Here is a 24,409-nt window from a genome sequence, read left to right on the forward strand (position 1 = left end):
GCTGGCATGTAGGTCTACCTTGTTAGTGTAGAGTTAAGAGACTGTAGCCCATCTGTTCATGCACAGTTTGTATTAGTCAACCTCCAGCCCTTCCTCAATGGTCAGTTTCTGACCACAGAAGTGCTGTGGGTTGGGTGTCTTTGGTTAGTAGACCACTCTCTACACTCACATGTGTAAAAACCAAAGCAATGACGCTGTGCCTGATGCACTCATAATAGCACCACACACTAGCATGTCATTGTCACTGTAGTACTGAGAATACACCACTACACCACAAATATTATCTGGTCAAGAGCAATTGACCAATGATCAAGGGGGTAGGAAAACTGTGCCTGACAACAGATGTCAACAGGTTACTGGCTGTGACTGGACATCTACCTATTAGACCTATAATGTAGTACTATGTAAAAGTCAGAGACTACTAATTTAAATTCTAGTCAAAATGACCATTATGTACAAGCTGTTCATTTCTTTAAGGAGACATTTCTGTGGGATTAGATGTAAGATAATCCAAATGCATATGAGGGAAGTCAAATGAAAATAAGTGAAAACATTTCCAAAACTACAGTTGATAAAATGTTAAAACATACAGAGATAATGAGACCTGGTAGACCACCAAAACTGTCAATATTACATAAATGGTATTTAAAGCTTCATCTTTGAGAGGGAAAAGAAAATCAAGCTCCACTCTTCATTCAGATTTGAAAAAATCCACAGATATTTCTGTCTACTCTTCCACTGTGAAAAGACAGTTTAACACTATGGATCTGAAAGGATGTGTAGCTGTCAAGACACTGTTACTCAGAAAAGGAAACAGGACAGAAAAGTTGAAAATTTGAGCCAAAAACTGGATAGCCGTATAGTAAGATTTTATGTATGGATGAGTCTAAATTTGTACAGAAAATGCAACCAACGTCTAAGACTGAACTTTGGAGAAAAATAGTCTTGCAGATTTCTTAGAAAAACTGAAAGCAAGTCTTCCAAAAAGAATGGAAGCTGTAATAAAAACAAAGCGTGAACACACCAAAACCTGAAAAAATTAAATTATATTCAGTTGGTGAATCTTCTATGTAAATTCCTGATAAACATATTGCTTCCGCTTTTTCCTATCGCTGAATAACTTGTACTTATTGGCTGTTTTGAGTGGAAATTAAATAAATCAAAAGGTGGTCTCTGACTTTTACACAGTACTGTAGATGGACCTCATATAGTGGCCACTGAGTCGAAGTACACGGTAGGTGTTTCTAATAAAGTGGACAGTGTGTGCATATAGCTGTTTTTGGAAAAAAAACTTGTATCTCCAAAATTACAACTTCACAGGAACAGGATAAAATCTACTTTACTTTTAATGTAAGTCAGTGGAACCAGACATTTTTCCAGGTCATTTTGGGCTGTTTTGTTTGGTCCATTCTTCATGAAATTTACACACAATGTAAAGGGCAAGAGGCATTTTCAAATTATGTCAAAAACTGAAAAACGACAAAAATGGAGATACAATGTTTTCTTCCAACAGCAGCAATATACTGTTTAATGCCTCTATGCAACCGTGCTGACAGACCAAAAAAATCAATATTAATATGAATATCTGAAGCAGAGTTTTATTACTCAGTTGAGATTTTACATCATTGTCATCAAATCTTTCCTTCATAAAAGACAGAAAAGGGCGAGGAACACAGCATGGGTATCAAAACCAACTTTTCTTCATTCCATTGTACATGTGAAATAGCTTGGGTTCTAAGAGTCACCATAAACTCATCATATGTGTTGTGTGATATTATAAAACTAAATTGTTTTTTTTCATTTCCCAGTCCAAAGTCATTAACCCTGTTAGCATCACAGGACACTCCTGGGAATAAAGATCAGCATCAGCCCATAACACTACTGCAAGCACACCCAGTGTCTATGGGAACGGCATCGTCCGGCAGCTTTAAACGGAATGGCAGATAGGGCCCTGATATCAAACCTACTTCTGGCACAAATGCTATGGCTACAGCTCCATCGATACTCCAGCAACACAGTGGCAGTTTGGAATATTTCAGCTTTATAAAAAGCAGTCAATATCAAAGACTTTTCAAATTTAGCTTTAATCAAAGTGATATGCTGTTAAAAGATATATATTGCAGTTATGATAGTGGTCAAAAGGAGAGGATTGTCAAATTCGGTGGTACTCTGGAGGGAGCTAAGCAGAAAGCCTCTCTATTCCCCCTCCGTACATACGACACAAGCCTGACCTCTGGTGGTGGACATTCTCCCTTCTTGCTTTAAGGGGGGAGCAAGCAGCGGACTTTAACTTCCTAAGCTTTCACCACCACCACCTCACCTGACATATAATATTAGCTTTTCATAAGTTAAAAAAATAGGAGATGGGACTAAAAGGCTAGAGAAAGAGCATCCAGCTCAGGAGCATTTTGTTCATGGCAAGATTATGCTAGGACTCAAGGCTTGAGAGGAGATGGCAGGGAGGTAGGCCACAGCTGACACATCTCTGAGTCTCTACAGGCTCTAATGTGTTCCAGAGCCAAAACCCAGACCTTTCTTTCCCCTGCAGGCAGGACCCAGGTCTGTCATCTTCAGCTCCACACAGTAGCTCTCACTTCCCCCTGTTAATGCACATCAAGGCCCTTGTTAGGGCCACGCCGGCAGGGGGCTGCTGGAACTCTTGTGCCTCCAACACCTTAATAGCCTCTTTAGAGGAAGAACCCTGCCGATAGCCTTCAGCCCCCACTCCTTTTCCACCCCAAAAATTACAGTCCTGTTTTATGAGATGGGCAGGAAGGAGTGAAAGAAGAGAAAGCTTTTGCTCTGAAGGCAGGTTTAATGAGAGTACAGAGATGATGGCCTCTCTTCGCTCCTCTGTCCTCCCCTCAAAGGGTTAAATTGCACTGTATTTCACTCCTAACCTAACTTCCACCTAAATGAAAACTCTGCATCCGGGGCAAAAAAGGGGGTAGTTGTAATCTCGAAGCAAAAAGGAGATAAATTATGTCTGTGTGTTAGCAGACTGTTGGAAAGCAAACCAAAAAAGGCAAAATAAAAGGAATAAAATAATAATAAAGGAAAAGAAAATCAGAAGACTATATCTATAATACATTATTGGAGTGGCTGATAAATTAAAACATGCAGATTCCTGGCTAGAAGAGCTTGGCCTTCTTCTTCATGTCATTGCGCTTCCACAGGGGAAGTCTGTCAAACTCTTGGATCTCCATTCCAAAGATGTCAAAGAAAACCTCGGGTGCCAAATGACGCTGGGGAGAGAAAGAAGTAGAGACGTTGAGACTAATGAAGGGAAAACGAAGGACTGGAAAGCTGGGAAGTAGAGAGTCAACTTAGCAGATTCCCACGCCACCGCACAGAGTGCGGCTAACAGCTTTTAAGAGTTAATTACCTCCAGTCTCGTCCTGTCCACATCCTTCGGGAGCTTAGCACGCCCTCTGTTGGTGACAGTGAGCATTTCATATGGATACACCTTTACAAAAGGAGGGATTGTCTTGTTATGGAGAATGCTTTGCAAGGCATTTGCCAAACACAATGAATCAATGAAAAGCAACCGTGAAAGAAAGAACAGTGTGTGCACATTGCATTCTGACAACACGCACCACGAACAGACAAACATCTACACTGCACAGACAGAGACAGATAGAGGGAGGGGTGAAAAATGCTGGTGGTGACTCTGTAGGGAACGAGGGGAGAGAACAGGGAGGGGGCGCAAACATGTATGAATGCATTTTGCGTGTTCGATCAAATAGTGGTCTCATATCACTTCCAAAACAAGAGCACAAACCTAGTGGGTAAAGATAACTGAATGAAAATGGCCAAATGAGAAAAAAAAATGTGTTATCAAATACATAATGTCTAAATGAAAAGAGAGGGAATGATCCACCTATGTCATTCTGAATAAAACTCTCAATGGAAGGTGTACATCTTATTAAAAAGGAATACAAACCTACAGCTAACACAAAGAGTAATGGAGAACACTGAATGATCAAGTTAGGATTGTGGTTACTACAGCAGCACCTTTAAAGAAACCAGGAACATGCAGCTGTTAAGCCTCGTTCAGCCAGATTTAGGAAAACCAGAGGGATCAACGATCTGGAAAAATGTGCATAGCTCAGACATAGTAAAGCATATCATTACATCATTTCATAGCACTAGAAGGAATGCAAGCAGCGCAAATCCTCGGCCTTCTCCCACCGCCTATGGCCTCTGAGGCTGTGCCAAAAATAACCTCACTGACTGCAATGAATAACCTGGGCTTTGAAAGGGGGGATATTTATTGAACACGGGGGAGCACTCACAAAATGGAAAAGAAAGGAGAAACGGAATTCTCACAAAATAAAAAAGAAAAAAAAAGATGTGGGATACTTGCTTTATGTTCCAACATATTAGGCATTGACAATCCCCTGTCCATTCTGCTTATGGGGACCTGGCCATCTTGGATGGGCTACAGAACAGAACACAAACATGTGATGCAAATGCTTAAAAAAAGAAAGCAAAACTGGATTCATTGGAATCAGAAATCCTGGGAAAGAGTTCACATCTAATGCAAAACACCTGCTTTATTCTGAGGAGGGAGTGTGATTTAAACTACTCTACCCATGATTCTGATTAGGCTGAACATAACTATGGCTACATGAAGACCGCTCAGGATGAGGTCATTTAAAGATGAAACCCCTCTGTCTATGCTCTCCCCCTTTGCCCAAGCTCTTTTTTTAAAACTCAGACAAAAGCGTAGCAGGGTGTGAGTGGCATTCCAGTCACATGTAGCATGACTCCACATTCTTGAGTGCATGATGGCTGACATGCATGCGCAGTGCAGCTGATTGGGCTAAGATGTGCCATAAGACTCACGTACCTTGAAATCTGCATAATAGAAGAGAGAGGAAGAAGATTTAGAGAATGTTTATACTATATTTTCAGAAATAGGAATGCGCATAGTAATAATTTAATATCTGTAATAGGCAGGTACCTCTCTGACCTCTGCAGACATCTCCATAACTGTTATACTGAGAAAATTCTGTGGACTGGGGCTGGAAATAAAAGCCAAAGACATAAATCAATGATACATGTAAACACTCTGTTCCTTAGAATAGCACTTTTTCCTTTATGAACAATGTCGCAAAACTATGTGTTTCATTTGTACTCTATCTATAGGGGTGCACTGTGGAATTGTAAGAGTACACATGATCAGCTCCACTGTGTTTTTCAGAGCCCACTGCAGAACAGCAAACTCCCAAAAGATGCACTACGGTAAACAAGGCACACTTTCTGACATTTGCTATATGTCCAAAACTTTGTAAATAAGTTCTCATCCACCCTTAAGGGTATTAACTGAGAGTTTGTCCCTGCTTCTGCCCCAGCAACAGCCTCTGCTCTTCTGGGAATGGCTTTACACTAGGTGTTGGAACATTGCTGTGAGGATTTGATTGCATTCAGCCACAAGAGCATTAGTGAGGTCAGGTACTGATGTTGGATTATTAGTTCTGAATCAGGATCAGTGCCACTCCAACTATCGCAAGGGTAATGGATGGTGCTCCACCACTCAAGAAAACACAGTTCCACTGCTCCAGAGCCCAGTGCTGGGAGGCTTTTTAGCCCTCTGGCTGATGCCTGGCATTAGGCATGGTGACCTTTGGATCATGAGTCTCATTTCATTGGCAATGCTTTTCTACAGGGATGCACAATGATATTGGAATCATATCAGCATCAGCAGGCAATTGTTTAAAATTGTCATAATCATCAGACAGATGTGTAGATTTGACTAATACGTCAAACATATACATGTGATGCTGTATCTATTATGTATTTATTATACTCCAGAAGAGCAGAATGTTTAGATGTTAGGCTACTGTGCTAAAATATCTGCATACTATTAATTCAACTGTATATGTAACACTATGGAAATAAATGTTATAGGTAACACAAGTCGCTCAAGTTCTAGGTATTATCCAGGTAAATGTGAGGTACAGACTCCAGAGTACTAGATAATTACTTTGGATAACATGATGGTAAGTTCCAAGATAATTTAACTAAATCACACTAAGCTTTGAGATATTAACAGAGTATGTGTAGAGCATAATCTTCAAAGTGCTGTGTCATTATTTTTGAGTAAAATAATGATGAGATAAGAGACAGTCTAACTAAATACATTGAAATGGTTAACAGGTTCTAACTATTAAACTGATAAACAACATAGTAAAATGCCTCAGAATAGAGTAACAATTTGGTAAACAGAAACGTAAAATGACAGCACAAAATACAAAGATGGTTTTCTGAAGTTACTGGTAAGAAGTTAGTGAAACTACTTCTAGTGAATGCATCCGCATTGGCATATATACATGAAAAATACTAGATATCAGTACTTGCTCAGAATTCCCATATTAGTGCTTCCCTACTTTTCTATGGTGATACAAGCTCTGTGGGCACGACTGACTACAATCAGACTTTAAAGTACAATTAAAAGGGGTGGATAATATTTTAAATACAGTGTAGCCTTTTCATAGACAGCCAGATGGCACCTCAGTCCAGATGCTTACAGAGTTGCTTACCCGATGGAGGCCATTCCTTCCATATCCCGGCAGTGAGGAGGTTTTGGATGTTGGGCAGCTGGGATCTGAAGGAGAAGCAATAATCATTAAGTTTAACAGTGCTGGAGTGACTAGCACAAGTTAGAAGCACTAATAGGGTAGTGCAGTACCCGCAGTGCAGTTGGTGTACTGAGAGTCATAGCGCTGAGTGGTCTGAGTGCGGGCATATCTTTCTCTGTTCATCTCTTTCTCCATCTCTTCCTTCAGAATGAGCTTCCCCAGACCAGACTGGATCTGTAGCAGAGAGAGGTGTCAGAACTATTACAGTCTTCAGGTTTTACATGTGTCCACTATGAGGATCCAGTGTATTACATGCTCACTTTAGCATAATCTTGTCTGGTTGTGATCAGGAATCTATTATTTTAATGAATCTATAGTGCTGGAGACTTCTGACCTTGCTGAGATGCTCTTCTTGGAGATGTCTGCGTTTCAGATGCTCCTCCTCCTCTTCATCTCGTGAACGGCTCCTCATATCTGAGCCTGCCAGGGTCAACAATCCCACAATGAATATCAAACAAAACAAACACGATGCATCATCAGTGCATATCGTCATCATCCGTGTCACTTTCACTCTTGTTTCACCCAAGCTTGTTCATTTTCACACATCATGACAAAAATTAATGATGGAAAGTAAATATATTATGATTAAAAACAGAAAAAAAACATGATTGGTCTGAATTATGAAGTAAAGGCTGATAGATGTGGCTGTAGATAATTTATAATCATCAATTATTTACACTATATTTTCTAACTAAGCATACAATATATACTCTAACAGTATATTCCCCTACCCAGCAGTCTTGAACCAGACCATAGGTGTAACCGATGGTCCATGTTTTCGTTCTAACCCAGCCTACGAGACGAGATATCAGTTTTTCAGCGTTCTTAAAAGGGCATTCTGATTTCAAAGTTATTAAATAAAATTAAAGGGTACATTGTAAAAAAACGTACTGACTTGAATTTCTTTACAATGGTGGTGATAGGAACCAGAGTTTATTTAAACCGCACTCAGACCACTCAGCGCTATGACTCTCAGTACACCAACTGCACTGCGGGTACTGCACTACCCTATTAGTGCTTCTAACTTGTGCTAGTCACTCCAGCACTGTTAAACTTAAAGATTATTGCGTCTCCTTCAGATCCCAGCTGCCCAACATCCAAAACCTCCTCATTGCCGGGATATGGAAGGTGAACCTACACATTTCTTAAGAGTTTTCATATGTAGTGTTAATTAAAAAAGTATATTTTCTTTGGGTATTATGTCATCTTACAACATGTAACTCTTCACCCTAAATGTACTAAAACACATTAAGACCAAGACCTCCTCTTAAAACTATTGTAAACGATGTCTCAGGCTTCCTGTAAGTTAACATTTAGAGTTAAGAGATGCTTCAGACACCTGGTTCCTATCATCACCACTGTAAACAATTCTGACTCTGTAAGTTTCTCTGGAATGCTGCATTTTACATATGACCACCATGACTAGCTTTGCTCACATTCTAAGGATTTAATTATACAGAATTTTAGAAAAATCTGTAAAATTCATCTTTAATGACTTGGTTCAAGTGAGTTGGGAGCTGGATAGTGCAAAAAGTCTGATGGATCCTGAAGACTTGAACTTTGAGAACCATTGCTGCAACCAAACTCTAGTATCCTGTAGTCCTCACAGGGGCAGACTTCATGATTCTGAGTCTCTAGACAAAAGATGGGAATGGGCCCTCTGGATACACATTTTTAAATTAGTTAAAGATATCTGAGCAAGTAAAATAATCTTAAATCTAGTTCATATATGTAATATTTCTCATTTTGAAGTTGCTTTAAGAATATTATGAGATTACTTCTGAGCATTTTTTAATTAAGTAATTTTTTGTGAAATTGATCTCACTATATTTGTAGATGATTTTGCTTGTCTCAAAAATATGCTTGAAACAAGCAAAATTATCTGTCAATATAGTGAGATAATTTGATACAGACCAATGTATAAGTAAAGTAATTAGCAATTACGTAGTAATTAAGTAGCAATTACTTTTTCCAGTAAGTAATAAGTAATGTAATCTGGACCTGGGAAATATGACAATATTTTTTGTTATTGTTATTGTTATAATAAATTACATGACAAGAAGCCTTAATATGCTTTTGCTATTGTGGATATTGTGAGTGCTTAAAAACACTTCCCAACTGCATGTTTGTTTAAAAAGACAGCATAATTTGTCATAGTCTTGGATTTAGTGCAACACAGTGTGTGACATGTTAAATACAAGTAGATGGATTCATAGGTTTTGACAGCATTTTTAAAATATGGCACTACTTTGTCTGTTTAAACTTAACAGATGTCAGAAAAAATAAATATTGTGAAATATAGTGTATCATAAAAAACTTCTGAAGTATTATGATATTACATTTTGCCATATCGCCCAGTTCTAATGTAATTCCTTTTCATTTTGAGAAAAGCAATTAGTAACCTGTAATGGATTATTATTTTTTTTAAGTAGTTACAACACAGACTAGCCCATTATTACCAAGACTGAGGAGAGGAGCTGCACTGAAATTACTGTAAAGAAATTCTACAATAGAAATAATAGCTTTTTTTTATAATGCATCTATATTTCAGAATAGGTTATTTAAAATCAACACGTACAGTATATAATTTGGCTCATGAGGGCCCTAGGTGGCTGCGTACCTTTGCCTAGCGCAAAGATCGCCCCTGCTCGCAAGTTACTGTATCTGACTTTGAGGAAAAGCTGAGGGGAAACAGTGGGCTATAGTAAGAAGATATACAGCAACATTCTATCTATGAACGTGAACACAGGAATAACAGCTTCCTTTGGCTTTGCTTTCACAGGCTGCGCAGAACTCTGAAGAACTTTCTGGAGGAGCCAGTGGGAGGAGCCTACCTAGGGCAGCAAGGGAAGGAGGGCAGGGCCAGTAGTCAGTCTCAATCTTTGGTGTTTCATCCGGCTGGGGAGCATGAGCGGCAGGGAACTTGGAAGATTTGATGATGTCATCGGCAGACTTGCTTTGCGCTGCCAGGGCAGCTGAATCTGGATTTGTATTTTAGGGGAACTGGACTATCAGTGATTGGCTCATAATAGCTTGAGCCATCTACAGCGCTGGCCAATGCAATGAAAGCATGACATTTCAGGGTGTCTGATTACATTCAAAAGTATAGGACACACTTTACGATGACAATTACTGCTTTAGTATGTTTTTAAAAAAGGATGTTTTAAAGATTGTGACATGCTTTGACACATTCATGGCCATCACTGTAGTTCATACAGAAGTGTAAAAAGCAGTATGCTATATTTGCTACATTCATATTTTCTGAGATATTTAATAAAAGAATGCAGTGTAAGCTCTCAAACTTTATAAGTGATTCTAGTGAGCCTCTGCAGGCCATAAGCCCATGCAATTATAAGGCAAATGTAAGTGTTTTATAGGGCACAGCCAGAAAACAAGTAAAAGAGGGTCTTTTAGTTTCAGGTCTGAGCGAGTTGGGAGCGAAGAAAGAACAGAGAATAGCAGAAATAACTCTCAGAGTCTAATTTGAGTGGAGTTGAGCACTTCAAATTGTACTTACATGAGTAAACAGGACATGTAGTCACATATGCCACAACCAAAAGTTAATGGTGGGATGGTGTCAACACACATGACCGAACATGAACATATAAATATTATGGTCAGATAATGCACACACACTCATACACAATCACTCTGACATGTCACATCATCAATCTGCTCTTTTTACAGTTCATTAATATCATAAGTATTTAGGAAAGCACAAAATCAAGGTACGGACCAAGTAAATATCTGTGCCATTCAAACTATATTTATCAAACATTTAAATGTTAATTGTTTATTTCACTCATACCATGATTTTGCTTCACTTATATGGTTATAATTGATTATAATTATAAACAGATATGCATAATTAGAACCAAATGTGTCAAAAGCCAAAGTAGAATTTGAATTATTAATGTAAATGTTGTTCAGCTTCTATATGTTAGATATGTCAATAAGTTAATCAAGAACGTCAATAGCCATACCATGCTGTTTGTAGATTGGTGGTTTTCTGTACATGTTCATGCCTTGGTCTGGAATTAAAAGTAAAGACAAGGTCTTAGATCAGTACAACTTAAAATAAGACAATGAAGTAGAGTAATGAAGTAGAAAATGAATATTAAGGTCAGAAGAAAATGTGGATGTGAATTGAAATTAACATGGTAAGACATGATACTACACACATAAATAATACTTCACTTTGCAGTGAGGGGCCCAAGAATGTGTGTGTTGGAGGGAGTAAAATAGAATAAAATAACAGCAGATGGGGGGACATGAAGAAACAAAAAGATTGAGCGAGTGGGCCAGAAGAATGGGATGGATGGATAGATAGATAGATAGATAGATAGATAGATAGACAGACAGATTCTGAGTTGAGGTGATAGGTGGACTTGTGGTCACTCCTCCTCCTACCTGGGATGTGGAAATGTTTAGGGGTCAGAGAGAGGGTCGGGGTGGCCGGCCGGGAGGAAAGGGGGGAACTGCGGCCACTCGATGGCTCAGTGCCTCCAAACAAGAAGAGGAGAAAGAGTGGGAGGAAGAAAACAAGGAAGAAAGAAAGAGGGGAAGAAAGAAAGAGATGTTGGAATAAGTTCTTACTAATTGAAAGAGATGGACAAACAGAGGGGAGTGAATGTGATGAAATAGAGGGTGTCCACTCCGCATGAGAGACATGTGGAAGAGAGGAGAGGAGAAGAGTAGAGGAGGGAGGTATGATGGCATCCTGTAATGGCATCAGTGCAGACAGCCGGCATGCAGATTCTCCACAACCACAATCCTCTCGGCATTCAGCATCGATATTTGCTCGAGGACAATGTGAAGATATGACATTCACAAGATCAGTACTTAATTTTAGAGAATTTGCTGTTGCATTAGAAATTGTGAGCAAGAAAAGAAGTTGTGCAGCATGCAGCGCTGAATGTTAGAGGGAGACCACGTCATGTGTTAAACATCAAACAAGCACACCGCTGAATAAGACCAGTGGTGAGACAGGGAAAAGACAGGAGGTTGTGGCATGCCTCACAGCTGCCATACACAAAAGAACACTCCACACAGAGTACCAGCCATAAAGCCAAGACATACCTATGCAGAAAGAATCTGTAGGGAGGACAGAGGCACATGTCTATTATACACAGGAACATGTGGTTAGTCAGCAGTGCTCAGTTTACATGTAGCTGTGGAGCAATGGCTGACTGAACGCAGCCTTCAGCTTAACAGTATCAGAGGGTACACGTGCCATTCCCGTGTTACAAGTTCATAACTTGTACTCCCTAAAACAGAGCAGCCATGAATGAAGCACAAACCAACTAGCTTAGAGGGCTATCACTGTAGCACAGGGGTGTAATTCAATTGCAGTGATTTTAAAATAGATATCAATGGATTATAATCACTTTGCCAAAAATAAATCTCTGGCCTATTTTCAAACACACTTGGTGTACTGTGGCATTGCTTTCATTGTCTATATTCCAGTACTGTTCCACTTAAGTCAGATTCGTATTGATTGTGTTCAACAATAATTGTGAATCATACCCAAAATAAATAAATGAATCGAATTGAATGTGTTTGAAATTTATTACAGTTGATTATAATCAATTATTATTATTATAATTACAAGTGATAAATCATAACAATTCAAACCTCAACCTAACAAAACAGTTTGACAACAGGTGAACAGCAAACAAAAACAGAAAGCGGTGATTTGTAAATTCACTTTGACCTGTGTTTACATTAAAACAGTACAAAGACAAGATATTTAATGTTTCACCTTATTAGCTTCATTGTTTTTGTAAATATATGCTCATTCTAAAATTGTTGCCTGCAACATATTCCAAAAAAGTTGGGACTGAGGCAATTTAAGACTAGGAATACAAAAAGGTGATGCAATTATGCAAGGATGAGGTGCCAAAAACTACATCAATGAATAATCCAACAGTTAAAAAATGTTTCTCAATAAGCTACTTCAATGATTTCAGGTATTCCACCCTCTACGGTGTATGTCATCAAAAGATTCAAGCAATCTTGAGAAATCTTTGCACAAAGGCAAGGCCGAAAACCATAACTGAATGCCTGTGAGCTCAACTGAAACAGAGTGATGCATAGTGAAAACTTGTACAGTCAGCCTTTCTGACTGTGAAATAATGAACACTGTGTCCTCCAGACCATCTTGATTGTTACCAATATAAAGTTCAAAAGTCAGGGTCTGTCGTGGAATGGGGGTGTATTAGTGCACATGACATGGGTAACTCTGTGAAGCCAGTGTAAACACTAAAAGATACATAAACCTTTTGGAGCAGCATATGCTGCCTTCTAGACTGAGACTTTTTCAAGGATGTGCATGCTTATTTTACTATGACAACGCCAAGGTACATTCTGCAGATGTTACAGCAGCATCTGTGTGTATATATATATATATAAAAAACAACAATAAATAATGAGGTAAAACATCAAATATCATGTTGTATTTTCAATTTAATACAGGTCAAACACAATTAGTAATCACTGCTTTCTGTTTTTATTAGTATTTCACATACTGTCCCATTTTTTTGGAATTGAAGTTTGTATTATTATTATTCCTCTTGTCTTTTGATTTGTGTATATTTTAAGCAATTCTGAATCATACCAATATAATCCAATCAAAGCAAACTGGATCATAGCATGGAGATTTCATAATTCACTGAATTGTCTCCAAAAGAATAGTATCGAATCATTGCGAGGTCAGAGATTTACACCCCTTTGAAGCACTGTCCCAGAAACAAGTTCTATCTCTCAGTCTTCTGTGAGGGGATAGAGGAAGGTCTGGGTGTTTCAGGAAGGACACTGGAATGCACCTCAAGGGTTGGGTAGCAGCAGGGGTCTTACCTTTGTTATGGGGGAGGAAGTGATGTCGGAAAGGGGAAGTGGGGCGGTTGTCGCTGTTGCCAGAACGCAAAGAGGAGCAGAGCTTCAGCATACCTGCCAGCCGCTCAGAGGAAGAGGAGAAGGACGAGGAAGAAGAGCAGAAACAGGAGAAGAGACAGGACAAAAAGAGGCAAGGGGAAAGAAACATGAGCGAAAGGCAGAGGGAAGAGGGATGCTGAGGGAAAGCGAGAAAGGGCAAAGCTTTGGAAGGAGATGGATAACTTGTAGTGCTTCTACAGCTCGAAGATAGCTCAGCTCTTATGTACAGAGACAGAGAGAGAGAGTTTAGAGAGAGTCTCACACACACCGAACTGCTCTCCTGTATGTTTCTTCACAGTCCTGGTGGAAGGAAGTGTATAAATGGAGGTTAGGTGTTTCACGCTTACCTGGTCTGTGAAAGTGCTGGGGTGATTTGGACAGTGAGGGCGTGTAGTTGTGGCGGCTGTACACGGGCGAGCCAATTGAGCCCTGGCTGGTAGATCTCTGCATAATGCGCTCTCTCATGTCATAGCAGCCCTAGTACAGAGACACGGTGACAGTTTACACAACGTGGCATGTTCAGTAGATGTTGTAATTGTGAGGAATCAGCCTATAAGTAGAAATCTACTTGGTGTTGTGAACAGACACTGCAGCTGTGACATATTTCTTAGTGAAACTAAATAATAGGGAAGGTCTCTGAGCCAACTGAACGTTTTGGCTCGATAATAGGTGGTGGGAGAAACATGATCCTACTGGTTAGTATTATTTTTCCCCTGACGCATAACATTGTGGATTTGGTCAAAAGTCATTAAGTTTCATGAGAAAACAAAACGGACTGAAATCACAAGGTAAAAGAAGGGATACATTCTACAGAGCCCCTGAAAAGATGTGGTGTATTATTATTGTTTTTTCTAAGTAAAGATCTGGTGCGCACCATTTACTGTCATGTGAGCACCAGATACTATGTGGTGCACACCAGATACTATCAGATGAGCACCAGATACTATGTGGTGAGCACCCAATACTATCTGGTGCTCACCACACACACTATATTGCCAAAAGTATTCACTCACCCATCCAAATAATTGAATTCAGGTGTTCCAATCACTTTCATGGCCACAGGTGTATAAAACCAAGCACCTAGGCATGCAGACTGCTTCTACAAACATTTGTGAAAGAATGAGTCGCTCTCAGGAGCTCAGTGAATTCCAGCGTGGTACCGTGATAGGATGCCACCTGTGCAACAAGTCCAGTCGTGAAAGTTTCTCGCTACTAAATATTCCACAGTCAACTGTCAGTGGTATTATAACAAAGTGGCAGCGATTGGGAACGACAGCAACTCAGCCAAGTGGTAGGCCAGGTAAAATGACAGAGCAGGGTCAGCGGATGCTGAAGCACATAGTGCGCAGAGGTCGCCAACTTTCTGCAGAGCAACTGCTACAGACCTCCAAACTTCATGTGGCCTTCAGATTAGCTCAAGAACAGCACATAGAGAGCTTCATGGAATGGGTTTCCATGGCTGAAAGGCTGCATCCAAGCCTTACATCACCAAACACAATGCAAAGCGTTGAATGCAGTGGTGTAAAGCACGCAACCACTGGACTCTAGAGCAGTGGAGACGTGTTCTCTGGAGTGACGAATCACGCTTCTCCGTCTGGCAATCCGATGGACGAGTCTGGGTTTGGCGGTTGACAGGAGAACAGTACTTGTCTGACTGTATTGTGCCAAGTGTAAAGTTTAGTGGAGGGGGGATTATGGTGTGGGGTTGTTTTTCAGGAGTTGGGCTCGGCCCCTTAGTTCCAGTGAAAGGAACTCTCAATGCTTCAGCAGACCAAGAGATTTTGGACAATTTCATGCTTTAAACTTTGTGGGAACAGTTCAGGGATGGCCACTTCCTGTTCCAACATGACTGCGCACCAGTGCACAAAGCAAGGTCCATAAAGACATGGATGAGCGAGTTTGGTGTGGAAGAACTTGACTGGCCTGCACAGAGTCCTGACCTCAACCCGATAGAAAACCTTTGGGATGAATTAGAGCGAAGACTGCAAGCCAGGCCTTCTCGTCCAACATCAGTGTCTGACCTCACAAATGCGCTTCTGGAAGAGTGGTCAAAAATTCCCATAAACTCACTCCTAAACCTTGTGGAAAGCCTTCCCAGAAGAGTTGAAGCTGTTATAGCTGCAAACAGTGGGCCGACATCATATTAAACCCTATGGATTAAGAATGGGATGTCACTCAAGTTCATATGCATGTGAAGGCAGACGAGCGAATACTTTTGGCAATATAGTGTACTATCTAATGCGCACCTGATAGTATCTGGTGCTACTGTCTGGTGACTTGATAGGTTTGTTTTTTAAAATTTCTATCGGTCCGTTTTTCTTGAAATGTGAGCCGGCTGGTGTTTTTAAGTGGTGTAAAAACAAAAAACGAAGTAAGGTTTTCCTATAACAGTGACAATATACACAACAACAACAAATAAACAAACAATAAATAAAAGTTCAGACTGAGTTCTATCTGTTCTGAAGCGGTGTGAATGCGCATCTGCGTTAAAGCACATTATGAAGCAGGCTCTAACCTCAGCAGAGGGGGTGGGCGACAAGGTCCTTGGAGACTGCAAAGAAAAAAAAAAACAACATGGAGAAAAACTAAGTGTGACTAAATTTCAGCGCTTTAGGCAGAGGAGAAAGAACAGAGGGAGTGATAGAGCAGATCCAAAAGCAAGAAATGGTCAGATTAATAGGAAGGTATAAGCCTTGATGCAGGATCATGTCACAGTTGTATATTATTCAATCAGGTTTATACAACTCTACATCTGAGTATGTATTTTCTAGCTTTGTTAGGCAGAGAAAGCTGAGATGAGGCAGCCTGCAATGAATTTCTGAAAGTTGTAAAGTCACAAAGAGAGACAAACTGGCACACAGAACACATCTGCAGTCTGCATGCTAATGCGCACACGCACTCACACAACACATTTACTATTGCAGTTTTATCACTCAGGTTCAGAAGGCAGTTTAATTAAGGATGGAAGTGTCTTCAGCAAGAAAGAGAGATAAAAGGATAAGAGTTTTACAAGGCGTAACCTTACTGGTCAGAGGCGACTATGTCCAAGATACAAGAAGCACTGCTAACTTACTGTCTCTGCTGACAGAGGTGCTGACAAAGGGGAAAGATCTTGTGGCATGGTCTGAGAACGTGGACACAAAATGTGGTGTCATTATCAAAATGACAATGTTATATTACATGGTAACAGGACTATTGTCTGTGGTGGATAATTTGATGCAGGTTTTTGTTTTAAGAAAGAAAAGAAAGCATCAAGAAGAATCACAGAAAATAACACATATCAACAAGTATCACGCAGAAGCATTTTCAGTGTTAGACAGAGCTTTTGTCTACTGAGCTGGGCAGTGTTACACTAGAAAATCAATAGCTTGGTGATTTTGTTGCTTGTGCTAATACAATACTGCAGAAAGGAGAACTGATAGCTATTTCTGGGATAAGCTCATTAAGGGGATGCATCATTTTCAGGCCCTGTTTCTCAGAGGCATGCTAAATTATGTGTTAGTACTTCTACAATGTGATTGCAAGACTGTAGATTAGTTCAGACTGAGGTTTATCAAATAATCATAAGTCATTAAGATGTTATAAGTTGCAGCTTTTTGATTAGTTAAGTCACTGGGCATGCATTACATCTGTCCTGCACAAACTTACTGTGGCACGGCCTCTGGGGGAATGATCACCTGTTGTACTCTGAGAATGTAAGAAGGAGGGCTGTGGTTACTGCTGGTTACTATCATCACTCTCTAAATGACAGCATCATCTGAACACTATATTAGGGTGTTTCTGTAACTACAGGCAGTTTTGGCTGTCCAGATTTTCAGAAAAACAGTGAAAATGTCTTTACTGCAACATGTTCTTCCTACAACTGAGTGTAAAAATATGTTGAGGTAAAGACTTTTACGCTGTTTTTGAGTACAAATGCTAAAAAGAATGGTCTGTTACATGAGCTTTGGTGGAGAACTTCTAATATATTAATATATCAATAATAAAACTGGTATTATTATTCAAAATATGCTTCATAAATCACATCATCTGATTATCTTTAACAACCATTTTGTATGTTGCTAATTATCCAAATACACATCCAAAAATCTTCCGCCAGGACTTAAAAGTGTGGTAGTTGCAGAAAAACCCATTAGCAAAACTGCTACTTACTTTGTTGGGTCACCTTGCAGTTGTACAATTAGATACTACACAGACTTTTTTATGCAAAGGTTTTGTACATTATTCTCTATCTCTTTATCAGTGGTCAGTTTTCTGACCAAAGAACCACTATTGGCTGCATGTCTTTGGTTACTGGCCTACTACCAACCCAGCTGTGACAATGTAAAAACCTGCTGCTGTGCCTGATACACATGTACCTGCACATCACACATATGCCACTATCATGTTGGTGTCATTGCTTTGCTGAGAATCGTCCGGCAACCAAAAAGCATCGGGTCATAGATGGTCCATTTCCATTAACGGGTGGACTACAATAGTGGTCACGATCTATACTCCTGGAGATCTACAGAGTATGTGTTAACGCTATCTCTGTGGCCAGCAGGGGGAGCTGTGACACTGCTGTACGTACACAGACACGGCACAGGCAGATCCAGATATAGCACGGCAAGTTTTAATGTGAGAGACGGCATGTCACAGTCAATAAAAAACCCATACATCTTTCTCTCATACATACACCTGTAGTGACGTGCACATAAGACAATGTACACATAATACATGTACAGTGCATGAAATTATATAGTACATTATAACAGACAGAAACAAATACAAAGACACGCACATGCACATACACACGCACACATATGCATACACAGGCCATGTGCAGGCCTGCTCAAAGACTGACCATACCACAGTGTTCTCTTTGAGCAGCAATGCATTATGTATTATGTATTCTGGCAACTGTGATGGTCCAATGACAGAGCAGTAGCTAGGCATGGGGCAGCAGGGACTGGGATATTGACAAGGTGAGGCTGAGTGGATGTGTGGGTCTGTAGGATGGGGATGGGGCAGGCAGTGGCTGGGCCAGGCGGAGTGGGCTTTATGGGGCCCTATGGAGCCAAGGCCCACTTACACGTAGGTCCGGTAAAGGGGAACGCACCCGCTTGGACGGCATAAGCTGTTGACAGAGGGGACTATTACCGTACTGTATCATCTACTATCACACTACAACAGATGGACACGTAATGAACGCAGCATGTATGCACAATTACCATTAGTAAGTATTAAAGTAGAGCGTATCCGCTTTAAGATGCGGCTTTCCAGGCTGGTTCTTTACCAGCTTTTACAGAAGCCACATTTCTTAACATAATGCAAGCCCTAATTTTCACCCCCACAGCATAGACCTGTTCTGTACATACTTAACGTGTGCCAATTTGCCTTCAACTATTAACCTACATTACCACTGAAAGGTTTGAAATCACCATTCAAATGTTTGGAATCAATGTTTTCAATAATACAAAACCAATTTGGTTCTCATATGGCTAGACCTATGTAACTTCACATTAGGAATTTATCCTAAATTAAATGTTAAATGTGTCTACTCTACAATGATCAACAGAACTGTACAGTCTTCCATAACATCTGAGATAGGAGTATGGCATGGGGATGGAAGTTATAATACATTTACGAGGCCAGAATGTCTCATATTTCAAAAGTGGTGATTTCGAAGCAGATAACTTGAAAAAACATAACATACCCAGAAAATAAAAGCGTATTAGTCTTGTGACATTATAAAAGCTGGATTCTAAATTATAATGTTTAAGTGTATATTATTTAAGTATTGTTCTATGTAAAATACAATAATTATTACATGGTGATTAAAAACTTTGGTTGGTTAAATAAATATATCAGACTGCCAATCATATAAACATTTATAAACGCTCATTCCATTAGGCGTCATTCGCTCTAAAGGTTCCATTTGATGAAAGTTAGCTGAAGTAGCCTTTATGACAGGTGAAACCTACTGGAATAAGCATTTATAAACATTTATGCAGAGTTATGTCAGTTGTCTTGACAAGCTTATTTGTGTCATGTAGTCTTATGAACAGAACCCCACTGTAAATTGTTACTAAAACATTTAATGGTAGTGTATGTTGTATAGGACTGCTGTCTTTTACAGTCCCACCAGGTGTTTTGTGATTATTGCAGACCAAAATGCTTGATTTTGCAGCATTTTATTCTCTGAACGTGCAGCAATATTTTCACTTTGTGTTTTGGACTGTAAAAGGTTGCAATAAAGATATATATGATAGAAAATGTGTGATTGTCCGTCTGCTATATTTATTTAACCTCATTTTAAAATGTAGCTTGGTTAGTTTCTGAAAAAAGCATATTCAGAATATACAGTAATGCTAATTCTAAACCATCTAACGCTCTTAACAACAATCAAGAAGTTAGAGTTGTATGGTGGAAATATGAGAGTCAACTGTCCAATTTCAGTTGTCAAAAGAGTTACCATTCAACTTTCATGTAAAAAATTTGGGAGTTGGTTTGTTTGGCCTTTAACTGAAATATCTGTTGCCAAATTTGAATCTTGCATGAATTACAAACGTATCACAAAAGCTGTATGCTTATAATCAGTGTGGAGGCAGTTTTTGAACATTTTTGAATGTTAATGACTGGACAAAATTGTGAGCTGTTGCAAATATTGTTAGAATCTGTTGAATTTGCATAAATCTGTGATTGCAACACCCTGGAGGGACAGCTTTTAGCAACTGACCTAAAGACCTATGACGTCTTTTTTTATGCCAAATGTTCTTAGGGTTTACCATTATTTTTGTTCCCCTTAAACTGTAGAACTGCAATTTCTAAAACAATGTTTTAAATGTCAGCCCGTCTTATGTGCTATTATCCATTTTGTTAGGCTCTCCAATACTACCAAAGTACACTGCCATTAAAGAGTTACGTCTGGAGCACTACAATCGAAGCATGCATTCGGCAGGCTAGGTGACAGTAGCTTTGCATTACCTCTCCAGGGCTGTGTCTGCCCTGTCTGTCCAGGGTAGAGGAGGTGGAGTGGAGAGACTCGTAGGATATCATGTCTGGACGTTCTATGTCATAAATGGCCTTGACCCTGGGGATGGCTGCTAGGTCCCTGTAATCAATGATTTCATTGTCTACTTTTGCCTGGAGGGAGAATAGGTGGAAGAAAGAAGGGAAGAAGGCGAGGGAAAGAGGGAGAGGGATCACACAGATGGAGAGACACAGGGAAAGAGTGTGGACAGGAAGGAGGAAGGTCAGGCTAGGGATCAAACAGATCCACATCACATCCAAACAGAGTTACAGCACTTCACGTGGGTCACCAAAGAGGATAAAGACACTGCAGATGTGAGCTAATACTGTGTAGGTATGATTTTGCTTGTAATGGTCTTTTGAATATATAAATATATATGAATACAGCTTCATATGAGGCTTAAGTCCATAACCTTTCAGCTGTGAGGCCTACTTCTCATTAAAATGTCTTCTAAATTGGATTTATATTCATTTTTGTGTGTGTATAGATATGTATTTAATAATGTGTCTGTAGGAGCAGGATGGATATCCACAACTCAAGGCAAATATAGCTGGAGACTGTTCGCAGGGGAATAAGACAAAAGAGAACAAATGATCCTGCAGCCTCAGCCTCAAAATCCGTTTGGGACTGAACGGTGAATGGCTCCGATGGGCTCAGGGAGTGATAGAGGGCGCCGGCGAGTGGGACTCACATAGATGGTGTGACCCGGAGAGCCAGGGATGCTGGAGCCAGGTCGAGAACAGATACTCTCAGACGAAGATCTTGTGGGCTACGGGGGAACAAGACGCTGTGTTAGTGACCAACCAAACTTACTCCAAAACATACTCACACTGACTTACTTTTTTCAACCTAATCTCTGTCTGCCACATCTGTAGCAAAAAATCAATTACCATCAACAATAATTTTGACGTTTCACAACACACCTCTACAGAAAACCCATTTTCTGTGCTGGATGTTCTATTCAAAATACATTTAAAGGCCAACTAGGCAGCTGCTGAATTCCTGTCACTAAATGTTTATTTAAATCACATATCTTGTAGAACACTTTCCTGAAAAAAAGAAAGCAGTAAGTCTATATAATTCTTTCTTCTATGGAAAGGACTTTTCCTCCAGGAGGAAGCATCTGTTGTAATGAGCTGCCAATGTAACGGTGTGGATGGAGTTCCTGACTGATTGTGCATGGATTCGCGACAACCTTAGCAAAGTTTCCGCTAGAAAATTTTGGTGACATGGGTTCTTACAATTTCCTACCAATCAGGCAGTCCTACTGCACATGCATATATCACTAGAATAGTACAGTAATTTGTTGTTCTAATGTTTTATTGTGCTTTTAATGTGAATTCAGCTTTACTGAACTTACAGACTTAAGTTAATATTACTTCCCCTCTGATAAGATGACAGGCTATCAAAAGGTCTTCGTTATAGTTTTATGTAGGGACCTATTTTGACCACGTAGGACAATCTGTCATTTTAACAATGCACAACACCTACACTGTGTTACCACATAATGAAATAGTTAGCCCACATGTTTTCCAACAAGCTACAATAAAAAAGCCCAAATTTCTGTGATTTATCACTATAGATAGTGTGCAAATGACTGACTAGCATCCCAGCATCCAAAAACAGCATATGCTGATTATGTCTGTGATCAACATAACAGCTTCCATTGCTGCTGACATCGTTTAACGATTACAGTTTAAAGTTCTCTTCATATAGTCACATATTTTAAACATTTTTAATAGAATTCAGCAGCTGCCCATTAGCTCCTGTTGTAAGTGTTTTAATAGCTGTTCTGTTGTTTTCTAAGTACAGGGAATCTTGTTGAAATTATACTGAGGTAATCAAGAGTAAGACACAGGTGTGGTAGATAGAGATTAGGCTGAAAAACAGTGGAGTATTCCATTAATCTTCAATGACATGTTTGAGTTAACATCCAAGCCAAGATTACAACAGCAGTGCCAACAGCCATTTATTTTCTAATTTTCAGTGCAATTACATATTGAAACATTCACCAGCCGCCTCAAGCCATCCATACTCCACAGCCCATGCAGCATGGCTCTTCAGATATGGCTCTCAGTAAAGGTTTCAGCGGAGCTGCTAAAATCAGAATGAGGTTTCGGAATAGCTACATGACAGCTTACAGCACTCTCTGGGAGTAATTTACTGCGGAGTAGTATAATTTATTTGGGGTCAGCATCTCTGGCTGAGTGTGCAGAGTGAGCTCATATCTGAGTCCAGTTGGTGCAATGAGTCAGACTGCTTTTACTCCTATCAAGGCAGAGGGGGGGCGGTGGGCCGCGATCAAATGTCTGTGGTGGCACAAAGCGTAATCCCTGTGTCTCAATTCGGCCACTATGTAGTACATTCTTACATTTTACACTATGTAGAATACTGTTAAATAGTTTGACTTTATTCTTCCTTATGCAAGTGGATTATTTATATCTAATTTGCTCAGAAATATCTCCTGAAAAAAGCATTAATTTGTCCTTAATGGCCATTTTGACCAAAAAATAAACAAAACATGGGTGATACAAACTAGTACTTGGACTTCATTAGGTAATATTGTATCAACTCGAACACTAACGTTTTACACTTCACTACCCCACTATAGCTCACACCACTGAAACATGCCTGAATAGACTCTATACAAACAAATTTCAAAAACTTTTTGCTCCTAATGTCCGTTAGTAGTCTTTTTGAGTGTGCTGGGCATTTTGAAAATAGACTGAGGTGGCCTCTGATGGCTCCTCCCCTCCTGCTACGTTTGACAGCCTGCGACGGCTGAATGTAATGCCATGTTTTTTCAGCTATTCTAGTGCATCATCCAGATACCGACAGTAAACTACATCTTGTTTTCTTTTCCACAGTGAACGCACTAAAAGTGGCTTGTACATAAAGGTACTCGATTTGAGACACAGCAAATGACTGGCACAGGCTGCTACGAGGGCAAAGACTGGCGCCCTCTGCTGTGCGGGAGCTGCATGATACATGCCCCACTCTGCTGCCAGTAGCAGAATACAGTACCTGCCTTTCTGATTGGTGCAGTGAGGTTACAGAGGGAGGGAGGAGCTGTGGAGGGAGGAAGAGGGGTCACACAAGATCACACATCACACACTGCTGTGTGATCAACCTCAGCTATATATACCATGCACTGGTAGATCTACCTCAATCCACCATATTCAAACATTACAAAGATTTTTATCTCCTTCGCTCTCTTTCCTGTGCATGCACTGTCCTACAGTTGAATGCTTTTGAAAGACAGATGGGATGGTTATCGATTTACATGAAACATAAATGACACAAATCATAAGTCTCCTGTGGTTATGAAGACTTTATGTAAAGTATTATCTTACTATTAGCTTTGCATAGCAGAGTGCAAGCTAACACTTTGTCTTTGGTGTAGAGCAGTGGTTCTCAACCTTTTCGAGGTTCCCAACCTTCGAAGGTTCTCCACACAGGAGACATGGACTTCACAGCACTAGAATAATGGTTCTGTAGTCCATTTCTATTGTAAACACATGCTGTGTTGCTACTTTACATAGTTTTTGTCTCCCTGCTGCTTATGTTAGTCAGCAACAATAAAAGTTGCTATGCTGATCACCAGCAAAACCAGTATATGTTGTGTTTTGGATGCTGGTATGCTAAACCAGCACCAGACCAGCATAAACCAGCAAAACTAGCGTGGAATTCATACTGGTCTAAGATATTTTTTTTCAGCAGGGTAGCATCCCTATGGAACAACTGAGGTGGGAATACATTAAGTTATTATGTTAAGATCCTTTGTCAATCATAACATAAATCATAATGGTATATTAAGACC

The 24,409-nt window shown here is 39.9% G+C and overlaps 1 protein-coding gene across 35 annotated transcripts in view; it reads right to left on the reverse strand.

The window, feature by feature from the left end:
- Window positions 1-1,576: 1,576 nt before the first annotated feature.
- Window positions 1,577-24,409, reverse strand: part of ablim1b (actin binding LIM protein 1b) — a 111,610-nt gene continuing 88,777 nt past the window's right edge. For 2 of the 35 annotated variants that reach the window (XM_036572718.1, XM_036572716.1), the window contains 20 exons: window positions 23,614-23,658; window positions 21,281-21,358; window positions 20,544-20,702; window positions 17,226-17,264; window positions 16,651-16,701; window positions 16,093-16,128; window positions 13,925-14,054; window positions 13,500-13,592; window positions 11,724-11,738; window positions 11,055-11,147; window positions 10,628-10,675; window positions 9,479-9,625; window positions 6,979-7,064; window positions 6,695-6,818; window positions 6,534-6,610; window positions 4,967-5,027; window positions 4,853-4,860; window positions 4,367-4,441; window positions 3,386-3,466; window positions 1,577-3,245 (listed from right to left, as the gene is read on the reverse strand). In XM_036572718.1, coding sequence (XP_036428611.1) covers window positions 3,132-3,245; window positions 3,386-3,466; window positions 4,367-4,441; window positions 4,853-4,860; window positions 4,967-5,027; window positions 6,534-6,610; window positions 6,695-6,818; window positions 6,979-7,064; window positions 9,479-9,625; window positions 10,628-10,675; window positions 11,055-11,147; window positions 11,724-11,738; window positions 13,500-13,592; window positions 13,925-14,054; window positions 16,093-16,128; window positions 16,651-16,701; window positions 17,226-17,264; window positions 20,544-20,702; window positions 21,281-21,358; window positions 23,614-23,658 — 1,560 coding nt within the window. In that variant the 3' untranslated portion in view covers window positions 1,577-3,131. The remainder of the gene's footprint in view (window positions 3,246-3,385; window positions 3,467-4,366; window positions 4,442-4,852; window positions 4,861-4,966; window positions 5,028-6,533; window positions 6,611-6,694; window positions 6,819-6,978; window positions 7,065-9,478; window positions 9,626-10,627; window positions 10,676-11,054; window positions 11,148-11,723; window positions 11,739-13,499; window positions 13,593-13,924; window positions 14,055-16,092; window positions 16,129-16,650; window positions 16,702-17,225; window positions 17,265-20,543; window positions 20,703-21,280; window positions 21,359-23,613; window positions 23,659-24,409) is intronic. The other 33 variants (XM_036572717.1, XM_036572719.1, XM_036572723.1 and 30 more) reach the window with 33 other exon arrangements.

Source organism: Colossoma macropomum, unplaced genomic scaffold (genome assembly GCF_904425465.1).
Source record: "Colossoma macropomum unplaced genomic scaffold, Colossoma_macropomum, whole genome shotgun sequence".
NCBI classification, from domain to species: Eukaryota; Metazoa; Chordata; class Actinopteri; order Characiformes; family Serrasalmidae; genus Colossoma; species Colossoma macropomum.